The sequence below is a fragment of the Drosophila willistoni genome, chromosome 3R (genome assembly GCF_018902025.1).
Source record: "Drosophila willistoni isolate 14030-0811.24 chromosome 3R, UCI_dwil_1.1, whole genome shotgun sequence".
In the NCBI taxonomy this organism is placed as follows: domain Eukaryota; kingdom Metazoa; phylum Arthropoda; class Insecta; order Diptera; family Drosophilidae; genus Drosophila; species Drosophila willistoni.
The window spans coordinates 1,123,904-1,140,456 of NC_061086.1; the positions used below are offsets into that span (position 1 = coordinate 1,123,904).

Consider the following 16,553-nt stretch of genomic DNA (forward strand, 5'->3'; position numbering starts at 1 on the left):
TCCTTGTCTGGTTTTGGATCAGCAAGAACAACGTATTTCTTTAAAAAACTAGTCTGCCAATAAAATTTCTGAATTTAAATCCATCAAATTGGAACGAGGCATTTAAATTCGAGTCAAGATGGATTTATAGTCGGTTATGACTATGCAGGATGATAGAGTCTAAAGATACGACTCTAAGTGGACAACGAGGAGGAAAGGCAGTTCTTCTTTCAAGTTAAAAAATGCTTATATCGAAATTCCCTTCTGAGAAAAAAATCTGATGTAGTCAGTCAAAATAATAAAACTGAGTTAAAACTATTAATTAAGCAACATTATTGAAAAGAATTTAAATAACCCTGTTTCTCGCAGACTTCTGTACAACAGGTGGAACAATTATATTTAATTGCGTTGACCAATTAGCCTACGACTAACTCTGAATCCGAGACATACAACCCCTGCAGTATACACAAGCCTACATGTAAAGTTTTAATTCTGTAGCTCTAATGGTGTAGGAGGAGTTTGCGTTGATCCATACTGGCGGACAGTCGGACGGACGGACATGTATATGAACTCGTCTCGTCATGCTGCTCAAGAATATATATACTTTATATGTTCGGAAATGCTTCCGTTATGCGTTGCACACTTCTGACTAAAATTAATATACCCTTTTTCCAAGGTTATAAAGATGTTACATAAAGAAGGATATTATTGAAATTCGTAACGTCTTTATTCTAGAAACTATGCAATACAATATCCAGTTAATATTTTATGGTTAATACTTAATATGAAATAAATAAAACATTGCGTATGAGGTTCATTAGGTGGCCGATAGCGGAGGTAGTGTTTATTTCTATATAACAGAATTAATCGGCACACATGTTTACCACACTCACTACGTAATTTAAATTAAATATATATTTAGTAGAAAACGAATTTCTCTCTAAGTACTCTCAATTTATAGACTTAACTTCTTAAGTACAAAATAAATCATCAGATAGATGCAACAGATCGTTCATCTAGTTTCATATTAACAATCGGCAACTTAAACCACGAATGCATTACCTTTGACTAATAACTTAAACCTAAACATATCTATAATCAGTAATTTATAATAATCATATATGTGTATACATATATACAAAGAGTAGCATTTTATATTGATGAAAGTTGGGCTTTATGCTTGCAATGTCGCTGAAGCGGAAATTGGAGATTGCATTTGTTTGTTATCCGGAACTTCATAAAATCCAGGAAAAGTGGTGTGCTGTACCTCAATATTCTGCTCAGCACCCAAGTTAACATACGTAGGTTGAACTTCATCTAATGCAGCAGGATCATGTGGCTCGTATACTTCAGTTATCGGAGGCCAGTTTGTAAATGAGTTTATACTATACTCCAATCGCATATACTTTTGTTTTGATGTGCTCAACCGTTGGTCACGCCGCGCTTGTAATCGCTTGAACACCATTTGTTCGACAATGACGGACTCGACAAAGACATGACTAACAAACGCCAAAGCTCCGTAGATTAGCATAATATATTTCCAATCACTTTCACTTGGCGGTACTATAAGTTGGAAAAAGTCCTGCACCCAGGCGCTGGGATAGAGCACAAGATAAATTATAATGCAAATGTTTATCACCAGCGTCAGGCAAAAGGGCAAGTTAGACCAGATTGGTTTTCGATAAGGGGCACCCTTTGAAAAGACAAATGCGAGTATAATATATTGGAAACTGGATATGGCAAACATAGTATAGTTTTCATAGCAGCCCAGGTGGTTTTCATCAGATGGTGTAAAGGGATTAAACCATGGTTGTTGCTGCAGTTGAAACCAACCTGTAAACGAAACCATAAACTATTAGCTATATAAAGGAAAGGAAAGACGGACTAATTTACTCACCAGTCACTTGAAACGCCGTCACGACGGCTAAATGCAGTAACAGTGAAGCTAGCGGGGTAGGTGATATTAATGAACTAAGCGGAACTTGCCTAACAAGCTGACCAGCAAACGCCTCCGTCTTACCGAAGAAAAACGCAAATATCGATATCAAACCCAAATCTATATACAGGTACTGCTTGTCTGTTAAATTGGAGTCTATAGAATATAGGATCATAACTGAAATGAACTGCACCAGGGAATAGGCGGCCATGTATTTAAAGATACCAAATGATGTAACTAAGGCGGCTCGACCTTCTTTTATTACATTAGGTACTGCCGCAATAGTAGGTTTACGAGATGTAAAAGGTGAGGCTATAGACGATTCAGTTTCGCTTAGAGAAATTCCAGTATGTGCTACTTTTAGAGCACCACAGTCATTGGCTCCGTCCCCGCACATAGCTACACAGTAGTCCAGATTCTGTAGCTCCATAACTAGGGCCTGCTTTTGCTCCGGAGACATGCGAGCATATATGGCACCTCGAGTCAGAAGGATTTCCATTTGCTCTGGGAAACGATCTCTAACAATTTGCCACGTCTTTCCATCCATGGCAAATATGTAGTGTTTTCGCCAATTTTCCCCACGTGAAACACTGGCTCCGAGTTCGACATCAATCGGATCATTGTGAGTCCATGTGTCTAACGTTTTAATACTGGTCAAACTGTTGCTGTTCGGTAACATACTAACAGCACAACTAGAGCTAGAACCATTTACCAGCGAGTTCGTTGACATTGAATGGTGAGGAGCACAGGCATCATTATTTTTATAATGACCTGACATAATTCCATTTCCATTACCGTTGGGTGTCAAGACAGCAGATGGGCAAATCTTACTACCCAATTCGAGTGTATACTGCAGCTCGTATTGGCTAAATTCATGCAGATCACCATCGATCCTCTCAATTCCTTCATTGGGGTTAGCACTAGCATGCGCATCAACTGGAGAGGCGTGTACCGTAATCACTGCCTGCGAGGATGTGACAATTCCACAATCTCGGGCCACGCTTGTCGCAGTCAGTATGTTATCGCCAGTAACCATTATAGTACGAATATTAGCAGTTGTAAGGGCATTTATTACAGACGTGGTATCAGGCTTTAATCGATTTTCGAGAATGACAAATCCCAGAAACTCCAAATTGTGTTCGACCTCCTCGCGGGAAAGCCTCTGCACTTTCGTATAGTTTACCTTGGGAGCGAGTGCCTTAAATGCCACAGCGATAATCCGGTAGCCCTTTTTAGCAAACGTAGACAACTGCTGTGAGTAGTTTTCCGGCAAGCTTTCTGGCTGACATAGCTGTTGCATCATCTCTGGAGATCCTTTGCAGTACACATTGAAGCCCTGTACACTTAAGCAGCGAGTTATGACAGACATGCGCTGGAGATTTGATGAAAATGGAAATTCCCTAACAATCCCATGATCAAAATTCTTTTCAGTTCGTGACAGACCAACATTCGCCAATAGATCATCTACAGAAGACTGTCGTTGAACTGACGGACTTTCTTGATTTGCAGCGCATTTCTCGGCCTTCAGCACATTCTTATTCGGCTGTCGCAGAACAGTCGGATAGATTAGGCCGTATTTCTCATTTTCTGGTATATCCTTGGATTCCTCTAGTATCCATCCTGTTGACTCAAACATCTTAAGGTCCAATGGATCTCCCATCATGCGACCGTTCATTACCGTAATAGAGTGACACGTCACCATAGCAAATAAAAAATGGTCGTAGGGAAGGCGCTGCACGTCTTTCATCGGAATTTGGAATTGATTTGTCAAAGATTTTGGCACTACTCCCCACATATCCAATCCATCTTCAGTAAGAGTCCCGGTCTAAAAATAAACGATTTAGTTATGAATTCCTCATTTATAAGTTGCTCCAACAATCTGCTCACCTTGTCAAAGCAACAGCAGTTAATGCTGCCAGCAACATTGATGGAACGCGGCGAAATGCAAAATATATCGTTGGCCTTCAAACGTTTCTGGGCATAAAAACGACCCACGGTCATTGCTGCTGGTAAGGCCGGTGGGACCACAATTGTTATTAAATCTAAAGATTCTACGGCGATCTTCACAGGATCCGTACCACGTAATATCTAAGTGGGAAGACAAAAATGAATCAGAATTCTGACAAAACTACTACAAAATGCAATATTACCTTTGTGACAAGTGTGTATATAAACCCAATACAAGCGATTAGCGCCAAAAATTGAATAAATTTATACGAATCCTGCTCAAACTTATAGTCTACGGGCGGAGGATACAAAATGGAACGAATGAGCCCGCCCTTTGCTGTTATATTACCAGTGTTAATAACACAGGCCAGCACCTTCTTTGACCCAATATATCGGGTTTGAATGACTTTTGTGCCACAAAATAGAGTGTGTCTAGCATGATCCTTTTTGTCGAAAATGACATCTCGCTTCATTGGCAGTGGCGTCTTAGTCACTGGTACACTCTCTCCTGTTAGCATCGACTCATCTAGAATGCAGTTGCCCGACAATAAAACCGCATCGCACTGCATAGTACAGCCCGAAGACGGAATTTCAATTATATCGCCAGGCACGAGAGTTTGTGTTGGAAGTTCCTTAGACACGCCTTTGGCATTTACAATCCAAGCATTTCCAGTATTCATTACGGTTTTGTGAAGCACATCTTGGTTCTAAAATCAACGTAAATACCAATTAGCAAAGAAACATAATTGTCGGCACTGGCAGAGAAGCCTGCTCACCTTCTTTGTTTGGAAAATTGACATTGCTATACCAAATATCGACATCAGCAGAATAACACAGGCATAATAGTAATAGTTGTAGGTGAACCACAGGATGACCGAAAATAGTTGAAACACATAGAAAGGGTTAAGAACCTCCAGGAAAAAAAGCGTCTTGACATCGTGCAATGGCACGGTTATTTCGTTATCGCCAAACACAATACGTCTGGAGAGCTGTTCTTTCAATGTAAGGCCCCGTTGCTGGTGAAAGTAAGAGCAGGGCACGTTATTGTCGAGGCCATTGATTTTGTTAAATCCATTGATGTTGGTGTCCCAAGCGTAAACCAATTGCTTACAACGAAATATCTTCAACGATTCGCAATCTAATAAGAAAAATGAGATTTGAATCTTTACTTCATGTGTTTGGATAACCACAATAATTTAAACGTACGTCTAAATTGTGCAGACGAGAAGTGCACAGACAATTGCAGCGGAGTTTCATCTGGCGAGCTAAAACAATCTCGTTCTCGTTCCTCTTGCTCGCTCTGCAACAATGATCTGCAATGGAATTGGATTAGAATTTTAGTTAGAGTTTCACTTTCTTCATATTCAATTGCTTACTTCAACTGGTCAATTGTGAGGTAGTGCACGGTCTTGACGTGATAAAGTTTGTGCTTGCCCTGGTAGTCTTCCTCGACCAATACTTGTTCTGCCTCTTGCAGGGGACATGGATGGCTGGTGGCAAACAAATACCAGTGACGCCACCAGTGCAAGACCAAACGAAGGAGTCCTCCAGTTAGAACAATACACAACCAACACAGAAGGGTGCGCATACGAGAGTGTCGATATCCAGAAACTTTCATTTCATCCTCCTGGTCTTGGTTTAATACACCCACGCATGGTAACGGATCTAAGGGACAAATGCAGTTGTTAAATACAGTTAAAAGACTTATTATTTATTAAGACGGCAATTTTATTCACTATGCAAAGAAATTTTATTACAACCAATCGAAAGAAGGCGATTTTTTTCAGACTTGAGGCTCATCACATTTTTCCTTCATACCTCGCAAGACTTCGCTGTTCATCATCCGATTAGATTGAATTTGACGTATTTGTGTCGTTGCGCAAAGTGAGGAAGAGTCCAAAAACTGTCACGATGTCGACTAGCCGATTATAAATAGCGAATAGATAGATACATATACATATGTAACTATATGTAACTGATTACATACATATATATATACAGGTAATTCCAGAGTGCTATATCCTGGAGCACAATCGTAAAATATTTTCAAAGAAATATGAGATGCAGTTGCATGCTAAAAGCTAAAATTTACAATCTATCACTTTGACAACTATTCGCTGTGTGGGACAGATTCAATTGATGTAACAAGACCTGGGAAAGTAGTCTTGCCAGCTAAGCAGTTACTTCCTTCACAAAGCAAAGGCAACACATGCCTAATCAGAAAGGCAACAACGAAAACTATATAGATAAAATCGAATTGATAAGAGGCAAGTGGGAGCGACATTGTTCTGTGCGTCTTGCTTCTAACTTGGCAAGTTGCGCGTATAGTTTCCTAAATCGTTTATTTGTTTATAGAGGTTTAATTATGCTTTCGTACAATTGTAATCACCCACAATCGCTTTTAAACAACACGATTGTGGGTAAAACATGAATAACAAAACAACCACGCGCTATTGCTGTGCTGTTAGTAACCATATGTACATATACACATGTATGTATATGTACATGTGTCTATAGTAACTTTTATCACTCCGAAGGGCTAATTCAAGTTGTAAATATTGCAAATTTGTAACTTCTTGAGTGCACTTGTCGTTTAGCAAAGATATTGCATTTCTGTCATGGAAAATACTGCTGTGTATGCAATCAACTTTTTAAAATATATACATATGTATGTACATACAGAATAAATCCTTAAATCTTTAAGTACATACATATACTTGTATATATACACATATGTATATGTATATATGTATAAGTATGTGTGCTCAGCAATCGCAAAGAATACGAAAACAAAGATACGAAATAACTTCAGATGAGTCGAATTTTCTATACCCTCTCCATAATATTAAAAATACCACTTATTAGTATAAATATATCTCAGAAAACAAGCTACTCAAACTATATTTTTGATGTACAATTGTAGTAAATTATAATTATATTTGTTTGCCGGATAGTTTGATTTTGGAAAATACTTAAAAGAACGCATTTGAATCGATGTAAATCCAGAGACTAAAACAAACTTTTAGCCAAACTAACAAACACTTTTAGGGGAGTATAAGTGTCGTCGACACACTCACACTCACCCTACTCACGCACTCACGGCGACAAACACATACAAACATAGATGACACTAACACTGCTGTAGCAAGCAATTAGTTCACAATCTTTGTCAATTAATATTTGGCTTTGACTCTGAATAACCGCTATGCCACATGTGCACATATGTACATATAAAACACACATTTTGGGCATTGAAAGTCTTCAATTCGAGAACTTGATAATTGGTACGGCTCTTTGCGTCACAGTTTGAGAATTTTTTGATAATAAATTACAGCGACGAATTCAATAAAGGGGCCGAGCAGAGACGTTGTTGCCACCGACATCATCACAAACACCCACACCAACACACACTATCAGTCTATTATTGAAAATTATCTGCATAAAGATTCGTGTAGAAATACACTGAGACATGTTTAATTTATGCAATAGAGCTCTTGACCCCAATCGCATGGCCCCTCGTTTCCGACCCCCAAGCATACGATAGTATGCACCTGTTACTGCGCCCGCCTGTAAAGGGAAACGACGAACGATAACACCAAGAAAAGCGACAGTGGCAATCGATCAAGGTTTTAGGCAGTGATCGCGTTAAAGTTTACGTCGCGACCGAATTAAACCGTTACTGAACCGAACCTGGCCATCAGCCATCAACGATTGCCAGCCCGATGTCAAGCTACAGCACGATCAATGCGCGTAAAGCTCTGAGCCGTCGTCAACAAAGCGGTCACGCTAGGGTTGTTCGAAAAAGCATTAAAATACTTTAAAAATTTCAGCATTTAAATTCCTAAATGCTGAAACTTTTTTCTTACAATTTTATTCAAAATCAAAAGTATTGAATTTCATATATTCCAGCAGTGCCACTAATATGGTATTAGAAGAAATGTATGTGTGTGTGTACATACGTATGTATGTACATATAAGTGACTTCATTATACCCTTGCAGAGAGTATTATAAAATTGGTCAGATGTTTGTAACGCACAGAAGGAGACGTTTCCGTTTCCCATAAAGTATATATATTCTTGATCAAAATGAGAAGCTGAGTCGATATAGCCATGTCCGTCAGTCCGTCGAAGCGTATGCGTTTTACTCAGCCATCTTAAGAGCTATTTGGATAAAACTTGAGATTGTAGCTACTTATAACCCGGCTAAGAGAAAGTATGAAAATCAATAGGATCGGACCACTATATCACATAGCTCTAGAAGAAACATTTTCATAAAAATTGGAGTATCCCCATGAAATTTACCAATATGATATATAAAACCTCAGATCCCAAGATTTTAATCGATCGGATAAATAGAACACAAGTTACATTCAATATAAATTGGTTCAACCGCTGCCGGCAGCGCTGCTTGCATCAAATCAACAGAGCACATGCATACACACACAGACACAAGGCTACATAACCTGTATATGTATGCGTGCCGTGTTTTGCTTAGGGAATGATGGAAGAAGAAAAAATTGTAGTAAAAAGAGATATAATGTTTTGTTTGTGCATTGATGAGGGAAACAAATTTCAAAATGTAAAAAAAATATTGCCAAAGACTGCAAGAGTATAAAAACTTCGGCATTGCCGAAGTTAGCTTCTTTGATATCTTTGGATTAAGAGTGGGCCTAATGATATGTTTAAATAATTTTGAAAATATAACGAAATAGTCCCTTTGACTTCGACTATTTCAATTTCATAGGATTAAAATATTTATATTAAATTCCTTTTTTATGCCATTAATGGGTTACATCTACAATGTTTAAACTTTGAAAGAAAAGTTTGTTATTGAATTTTTTCTCGTAATGTATTTACGTAAATACTGTAACTATTTTAAAATCAATCCGTCTTTTAATCTTAAACTGTGTTTTGAAAATCGATGAGATTTCTCGGAAACGCGTGAACCGATTGACCTGAAGCTTTTACACAGGCTCCTGAACTAGATTTTTTAAAAACGTAATTTTCTAGAAAAATATAACTTTGTTTTATTCAATTTAAGGCCGAAATAGGCCTTCTTCCATGGATGGCTCAAGCAATAAGCGATACATTGTAGTTTCACGACTTAACTTATATCCATTATATGTACATACTTGATAATAATTATGGTTCACTTTAGTAAAGAATCAAAAAATTGCAACATCCAATTGTTTATCTTTATTGTGATCTAATTAATAATTATTATTCCTCTTAATAGCTTTATTTTTATTCATTTTTATGGCCTTGCAAAACGGTAAAAGTATATTTATACTTGTCTGGATCAACGCAAACTTCTTCTAGACCGTAAGAGCTGAAATGTGATCTTGCGGTTTGCATATACTGCACGAGTTGTATATCTGGGAGGAAGTTACGAATTGTGACTTTTCCAACAGCTCGCTATTTTCTAATTTTTCATCATAAAAATTATGACTTTCTAAGCTATTGTCCTAAAAATAATAGTTCTTAGTTTTGTATACCTATTAATGACATTGCCAAATTGTAACAAGATCGGGTTACTATATCAAATAGCTCCCATAGAAACGAAAGCAGTGACTTTTATCAGTAACTTCGTTAATTTTAACGCAATTGTCATAAAAATTCATAAAATTTGTCAGTTTAATATACCTATTAATGACTGTGCCAAAATTTTATCAAAATCGTATGACTATATTATAGACCTGTAATATACATACATACACGATGAAATGCGCCGCATTGCTCCAGCCCAAGTAAGTAAGCTGTTTTTTAGATGAAGCATTGTTTCACTTTGACGCCAGTAGGTAAGCGGAGAGTAACAGATAAATTTGCAAGGGTATACAAACTTGGGCAGGCCAGCTAGATAATTTTTTTATCTAAAAAACAATTTTGTGTGCTTGAATGTTATTAATTACCTCAAACATTTGAAAATAAAAATTTAAGGATTCATTTGATTTACGCTATTAATAAATATATACCTTTTTTATACCCTTACAGAGGGTATTAAATAATTGGTCTGATGTTTGTAACGCACAGAAGGACCCGATTCCGACCCCACAAAGTATATATATTCTTGATCAGCATGAGAAGCTAAGTCGACCCGCAAAAAGGAGTAAAAAAACAATGTTTCTTTGAGTTTATGGATTCCTAATTTTTTAAGAAGAGGAAAAATCATCAAAAATATTATCGATATTTTCGTTTTGAGTTTTTGAAAAAATGCAAAAAGCTTCAACCACAGTTCCAGTAATTTAGACATCTTATAGTATTCTAAGCGATAAGCCAGGATAAATGAAGTAAGTAAGTCGTCTCGCCTACTTACCATACACCAGTAAAACAAATATTTCAAATTTAAAACAACAAATGCTTTTACGTTTTTAAAAAATTCTGTTCACATGCTTTTTCAAGCATATCTTATTGATAGTATCTCGCTCGATTGAGCTTGAGTAAGCATACGAGCACCCTAGCGCCCCCACCAGCCAACGGCCAACTCCGGCCTTATGGAAAAACGTTTATACGCATAACTTGGCTATTTTTAGTCCAATTTTGATCAAATTTAGTATTTTGCTAAATGTTAGTAACAAATTTAAGTATACCGAAATTGATTGCACAAGGTAGAAAATTACGGAAGATAATCGGTTTTTTTTCAATTTACGGGGGCGAAACGGAACGTGGCCAAATCTTTACACATACAGAATGTGCGCATTTACTAAGCAAATAGACGTACCAAATTTGGTGTCTCTAGTTAGTATAGTGTTTGAGAAAATCGATTTTATTTAATTTGCGGGGGCGGAAAAAATTTGAAACAAAGAAACAAATTTGATCAAGAATATATATACTTTATGGGGTCAGAAAAGCTTCCTCCTGCCTATTACATACATTTTGGCGACTTTAATATATACGGTTCATAAAGAACGTTTCTTGCTCCAATCAACCGCGATTTTGTTATATCCTTGCAAAATGGGAATATTAATTTTGGTCAAAAGTGTGCAACGCATAGAAGGAAGCATCTCCGACCATATAAAGTATATATATTCTTGATCAGCACGACGAGACGAGTTCAAATCGCCATGTCCGTCCGTCCGTCTGGATCAACGCAAGCTCCTCCTAGACCGTTAGAGCTACAGAGCTCTGCATGTAGGCTTGTATATACTGCAGGCGTTGTATATCTCGGATTCAGCCGGATCGGATCACTATATCATATAGCTCCCATACAAATGGCAACTTTACGAACAGTGACTTTTCTTAATAACTTCGTTATTTTTTTTGAGCTATTATCATGAAATTTAATATTGTTAAGTTAATTACACATATAAACGACTATGCCAAATTTGATCAAGATCGGGTGACTATATCATATAGATCCCATAGGAGCGATCTTTCGAAAACAGTGACTTTTGTCAATAACTTCGTTACTTTTGCCGCGATTGCTTTCAAATTAAACATTTGTTAGTTTAATATATCTGTTAATGACTGTGCCAAATTTGATAAGGATCGGGTAGCTATATCATATAGCTCCCATAGGAACGATCGGTGGAAAACAGTGACGTGATCAATATCTTAGTTTTTTCCTATGCTTAGATTGTTGGCCGTTCTTTCGCAAATATTAGCCTTTTTAGATTCAACATTTTTCCACTTTGATGGCTATAGGTAAGGAAAGAGTTACCATAAAAGTTGAAAGGGTATACAAACTTTGACGCGGTCGAAGTTAGCCCCGGCCCTCTGGCTTTTTTTATTGATATCTTACATTCTGTATCGTTTTTGATTGTGTTTTCTCGATATACAAAGAACTAAGGAATTCGACACATTCTTGTTAGGATAATCCACGTCGAGACTTGTTAATAATAATTCAACGAAACCCCTTCGTGTAAAATGTCCATTGCCTTGGTAAATTGATTTGTTTAACTTATTGTAAACAAAACAAAAGCCAATTGTACATACATACTAAAAGCCCGTTGACGTAAATACAAATGTACATCCATTTGTCCGGTATACGCCTGATTTGACTTATGTTTACGTCTGTCTGCACCTTATTGAGCAGGGAAATCTGGCAATTGCGTTTGATTCTCCTGACTATAAAAGGAAAATTATATGAATCCGCGTAAAGAGAAATCTGGCCTTAAGTCCGATGCCGAACCAAAAACAGAGGCAAGATCCGAATATATTCTTATTACATGGGTATAGACATACATATGTGCAAACTTAGCTTAAACAACGCCAAATTTGGCGATATGTGAAAAAAGAGTTGAAAAACAAAGTAATATATAAACTTACCATCCACAAGGCGCTGTGAGTCTTGAAGGTCAAATTCGTTAACATCGGGCTCAAAATTATTATCGCAACGCCGCTTTATGTCCTTGCGATCGCCCCATACCCGGTCTCGTCCCCTTAGCGAACCATGAGGAGTCGTCCTAGTCGATGTGTTGACACTACTGTGTGGTGTCGCATTATTGTTATCTGTTGCATTGGAAATGTGGGCATGGTTTCTGCCTCCATCGTTGTCAAATCCATTTGGCTGTAGGCATACTGCCTCCGATTCGGGATTCTGTGGTTGAGTGGGTGAGTGCCACCAGTTTAGTTTTAACAAGTTGTTTTTCGTGGCGATTCGGGGAAAGTAGGGAGTCCGTCCCAGTTCCACATCTTGCGATGGCGATAGTGAGGCGTTAAAGAGTGACTGCAAAGGCAAATCTTCTGGGCGCGCAGGAGTAGCAGAAGTAGTGCCCACGTCTATTAGACTAACGGACATGTTAGTGCACAACCCGTTCCTTGAGAAAATACAATCAGAAAATGGGTTTTTAAATCTCCTCGCTTTTAAAGGGTACCGAAATGACCTTCGCTTGGTTGGGTTATGATAAAAACTGATGATTGTCTATGGCTGTCTTATTGGAGGAGCAAAAATGTCAGCTGAACAACCCCAGCACTGCGGTGCAGATCCTCAAATAAACAATGGCTCGGTTTGTAAGAACTTTGGAAGATAGCATCGTAATAGTGGGCCAGATATCAACGTCAACGTCGAAGGTGATTGGTATGAATTTTAGGCCACCTGGAGAAGTCAGGCTGCTATTACCGCTGCCCCAAATTCTTCTCAATCATCCAAAATTGGCACTGCGATCGGTCAAGGGATATCCAGTAGTTCCTCCTCCTCCTCCTCCGCTGCCAACACGTTTCTCAAAATAGAACTGTTTCACGTATTCCTTTTGCAGTAGTAGCACCAAATCTAGCCGCGCCACGTTTGCCCTGCCACCGGACTTGGACCTAGACCAACGATCTGTCAGCACCGATGCAGAACCGTAACGTCGCTTGCGCAACTTTCTCTTGAATAGCCCAATTTGCTCCTGCTGCGTCTCTGAATCGGCTCTATCTGAATTCATTACGATGTGAAGCTCCCTCAAAGAAGAAAATATGTTGGTTTTACGACCCAACGATGTAATAATGCAAAATTATTAGAGGCAAATTAATTTGCTGGCGTTCTCTTTTCTTTAGTTAATCAGTTAAAATCAAAAATAACTCTTTTTAACGCCTTGTTTGATGTTTAAAAGTTTTTTGTTTATATCGATAGTGCTCACAAAACAATTAGTTCATTTTATGCACAAGTTTGTCGTAGCTTTTGCATTCACTTTTCACCAAATTGAAACAAGATATCATCACTTTTCGCGATCCTCGACTTTGACAGGTTGAGAATGGACTTAAGTTTGTTTTGTAATTGGCAGTCAATACCAATAGCTTGCTTTTGTTTCACAACAGAGTTATATGATTTTATACACATTCCTTGCCTAGCAACGATTAGTGTCAGTTTCAGACACATATTGCCGATATCAATGTATCTGAATCAGTATCAGTTTCTGAAACAAATGAAAAAAATTTTAAGTTAGTAAGTGCACATTATTTATACAAATGAAGGTTGAGTGAGGTGAGGTTGAGTAGTAGAAAATTCCATAACAAAAGTCCTGAGAAGATTAGAACTGCAGGACAATTATATGCACTGGAACCATTTCTTCAAATATCGACACGGCAACTACATATCTATATATACATATACATACATACATATATACTAAAAAATAATTTGTATATTGTGTATAGTCTCTCCATATCATTCCTAAACCAATAGAATAAGAGCCTGTCAGAATTTGAACAGTTAGGCTAAGCTGGGAATTTTGAGCTAATGTCTTATCAAGTGAGTCAATTCCAGCTAGCAACAACGATTTCGATTCCTGTATGTTTACTGCCGCAATTATAATTAAAGCGTGTTTTCTTCTTGTTCTCAGGTGACATAACTTATACATATGTATGTACTCGATATAAGCATGCAGACTACTTTCTCAGTATTTTCACACATATGTAAATATGTACGCACAAAAGTACATACATATGTATGTATATGAAACACATTCATATGTACATAAATAATACTGTGGACTATTTGCTTGATGTTAGGTCGAAATGGCTATGTAAAGATTACACATGACTCATATATAGTCAGATGCCTCCAACCATACATATCATCCATATCCATGTATGTATGTATGTAGATTCGTATACATACATACGTATCTGTATATAAATATGTACATACATACATATGTATCTGCGAATTACTTTGATAAAAATTTAAGCGTGTACACAAATTTTTATTTGCTCAGACTTACAGACATACATACGTAGGACGTTGATAGCGCCTTATCTGCAGAGGACACTATGTTGTAAGCAGTACATATCGTAAGGACTGATTATAAATCTTTTCTCTCAACTTCAATTAATTAAAAAACTTTTCACAACTTTGCGCAGTGCAATATCTGTAAAAGACATAGAACCGGAAGATACTTTGTGAAATAGGGTCAATGTGTGCCCGCCCGCTCGCTTAATATAGGGGTAAAAAGAACACCCAGCAAACATTGACGCAAACAGCGTGACTCTGTTACCCACATGCTGCATGCTCTGCCTGGCTTAAAAAATTTTCTGAGCCGCTATATAACGCACGGAGCCCCTTAAATTTTCAATAAGGTGAAAATAATCAATTATTTGGTAAAAAATCGGTTACTTCAAACTTGTTACCGAAAGCAATCAATTTCGAAAATTTTAAATTTTTTAGCCATTTTAAAATACTTCAGGTCTCAGTATCGTTTTTAACAGTGGAAAAAAAGATAGCTGAAATACATATGTATATTATGATAACGAGTAATTGATGCTTACTATTATTAATATCGGTAAATGGTGTAGGATGTTATTTTTAATGACTGTACCAAATTTGATTAAGATCAGGTGTCTATATCATATAGCTTCCACTATGAAACTATAGTAATCGAGCTTGGCATTAAGATTTTATATTCATATCTTATATTTAATATTTATCAATACCCCAAGCCAAGTTATTCTTATAAAGGTTTTTCAATAGGTGGGCCATGGGGCGGAGTTGGCTGGTGGCGGAGCTAAAGTGCTTTTGTGCTTGTAAGGCCGAGCGATAGCATATGTTTGCTATGCAGCATGTTATACAGTTGCTTTACTTGGTGCTTGGTATACCGAAATCGGTATAGCTCCTTACCTATTCCCATTTTGGGTATTTTTGCGGGGTATATTTACCCCCAAAATGGTGATTTTAAGAGCTTGAAGCCTCTCATCTTATAAAAGTAGATAATGAAGTGTCATGATGTCTGTGTGACTATAATCACACAAAAAATATACTTACGGACTGGCAAAAATATCAAAGAAGTGCTTTTCATACCCTTGCAAATAGAGTGTCTTTAATCAATAACTACGTTTTGCTTTAAACGATTGTTTTATTTACTTCTTAACGTTGCTGACCCTGCCAAATTTCATCAAGATCGAAAGACTATTTCATATAGTTCCTATAGAAACGAACGGTCCGAAAACTAATTTAAAAGAGTAGAACGACGTTAAAGTATAGAGTTGTTTTGAAACATTTACTGACACTTTGACTAGAAATGCCACCTTGGTTAAGTTTTTTCTGTTATTGGGCACTAAACTAATGCATATAAATAACCTTTAAAAATAATTTGGTTTTTTAAATTTTACATTCATACTCTGGCCTTTAATATTCATATTTTACACTTAGTTTTAGTTCACGCGGTAAAACATTATAAAACATTTATGCCAAAAAATCGGCGATCGGGTTGATTGGCCGAAACCATAGAATGATTAGACAAAATATATTTGAAAAAACCTGTAGTTTAAGAAGTTTTACCATTAGTTTGAGGATAATCGAAGGGGAAAGGTTTATTCATTTTATGCAAACTGTACTTATATAATTCCATTCCAATCAATATCTTCTTAATTTTCTTATTTTGCCTCAAAAAAACAGGGGGCCGGGACTAACTTCGACCGCTTCAAAGTTTGTATACCCTTAAAAACTTTTCTGGTAACTCTTTCCTTACCCTTAGCCATCAAAGTGTAAAAACGTTTTATCTAAGAAGTCAAATATTTGCGAAAGAACGGCCTACAATCTTAGCATAGGATATAACGTAGATATTGATTAAAGTCACTGTCTTCCACCGATCGTTCCTATGGGAGCTATATGATATAGTCACCCGATCTTTATGGCATAGTCGTTTATATGATAATATTTATATTATCACGACAATATTTCAGAAAATAACGAAGTTATTGAGAAAAGTCACTGTTCGTGACTGTGCGGTTGTATGTGATCTATGTGATATAGTGGTCCGATCCGGCTGAATCCGAG

The 16,553-nt window shown here is 37.2% G+C and overlaps 1 protein-coding gene across 3 annotated transcripts; it reads right to left on the reverse strand.

Annotated features, from left to right (window-relative positions):
• Positions 1–682: 682 nt before the first annotated feature.
• LOC6651167 (polyamine-transporting ATPase 13A3) lies at positions 683–14,646 on the reverse strand. Of its 3 annotated transcripts, none has more exons than XM_002072538.4 (9): positions 14,503–14,646; positions 12,128–13,695; positions 5,239–5,527; positions 5,069–5,175; positions 4,639–5,000; positions 4,066–4,569; positions 3,803–4,003; positions 1,877–3,740; positions 683–1,812 (listed from the first exon to the last, which is right to left on the reverse strand). In XM_002072538.4, exons 2-9 carry the CDS (start codon positions 12,597–12,599, stop codon positions 1,154–1,156), a joined length of 4,458 nt encoding a protein of 1,485 aa, XP_002072574.2. In that variant the 5' UTR covers positions 12,600–13,695; positions 14,503–14,646; the 3' UTR covers positions 683–1,153. The 3 variants fall into 3 exon arrangements, with proteins under 3 accessions (XP_002072574.2, XP_046869467.1, XP_046869470.1); XM_047013511.1 differs by lacking the exons at positions 12,128–13,695; positions 14,503–14,646 and adding exons at positions 5,681–5,780; positions 5,850–6,205; XM_047013514.1 differs by lacking the exons at positions 12,128–13,695; positions 14,503–14,646 and adding an exon at positions 5,681–5,822.
• Between the last annotated feature and the right edge of the window lie 1,907 nt (positions 14,647–16,553).

Excerpts from the sequence above, each read along its gene's own strand:
- LOC6651167 (XM_002072538.4), bottom strand. The coding sequence starts at position 12,599 with ATGTCCGTTAGTCTAATAGACGTGGGCACTACTTCTGCTACTCCTGCG. Across the intron at positions 5,001-5,068 it reads CTCGTCTGCACAATTTAGAC|ATTGCGAATCGTTGAAGATA; the intron begins GTACGTTTAAAT and ends TTTTCTTATTAG. Across the intron at positions 1,813-1,876 it reads GACGGCGTTTCAAGTGACTG|GTTGGTTTCAACTGCAGCAA; the intron begins GTGAGTAAATTA and ends TTTCGTTTACAG.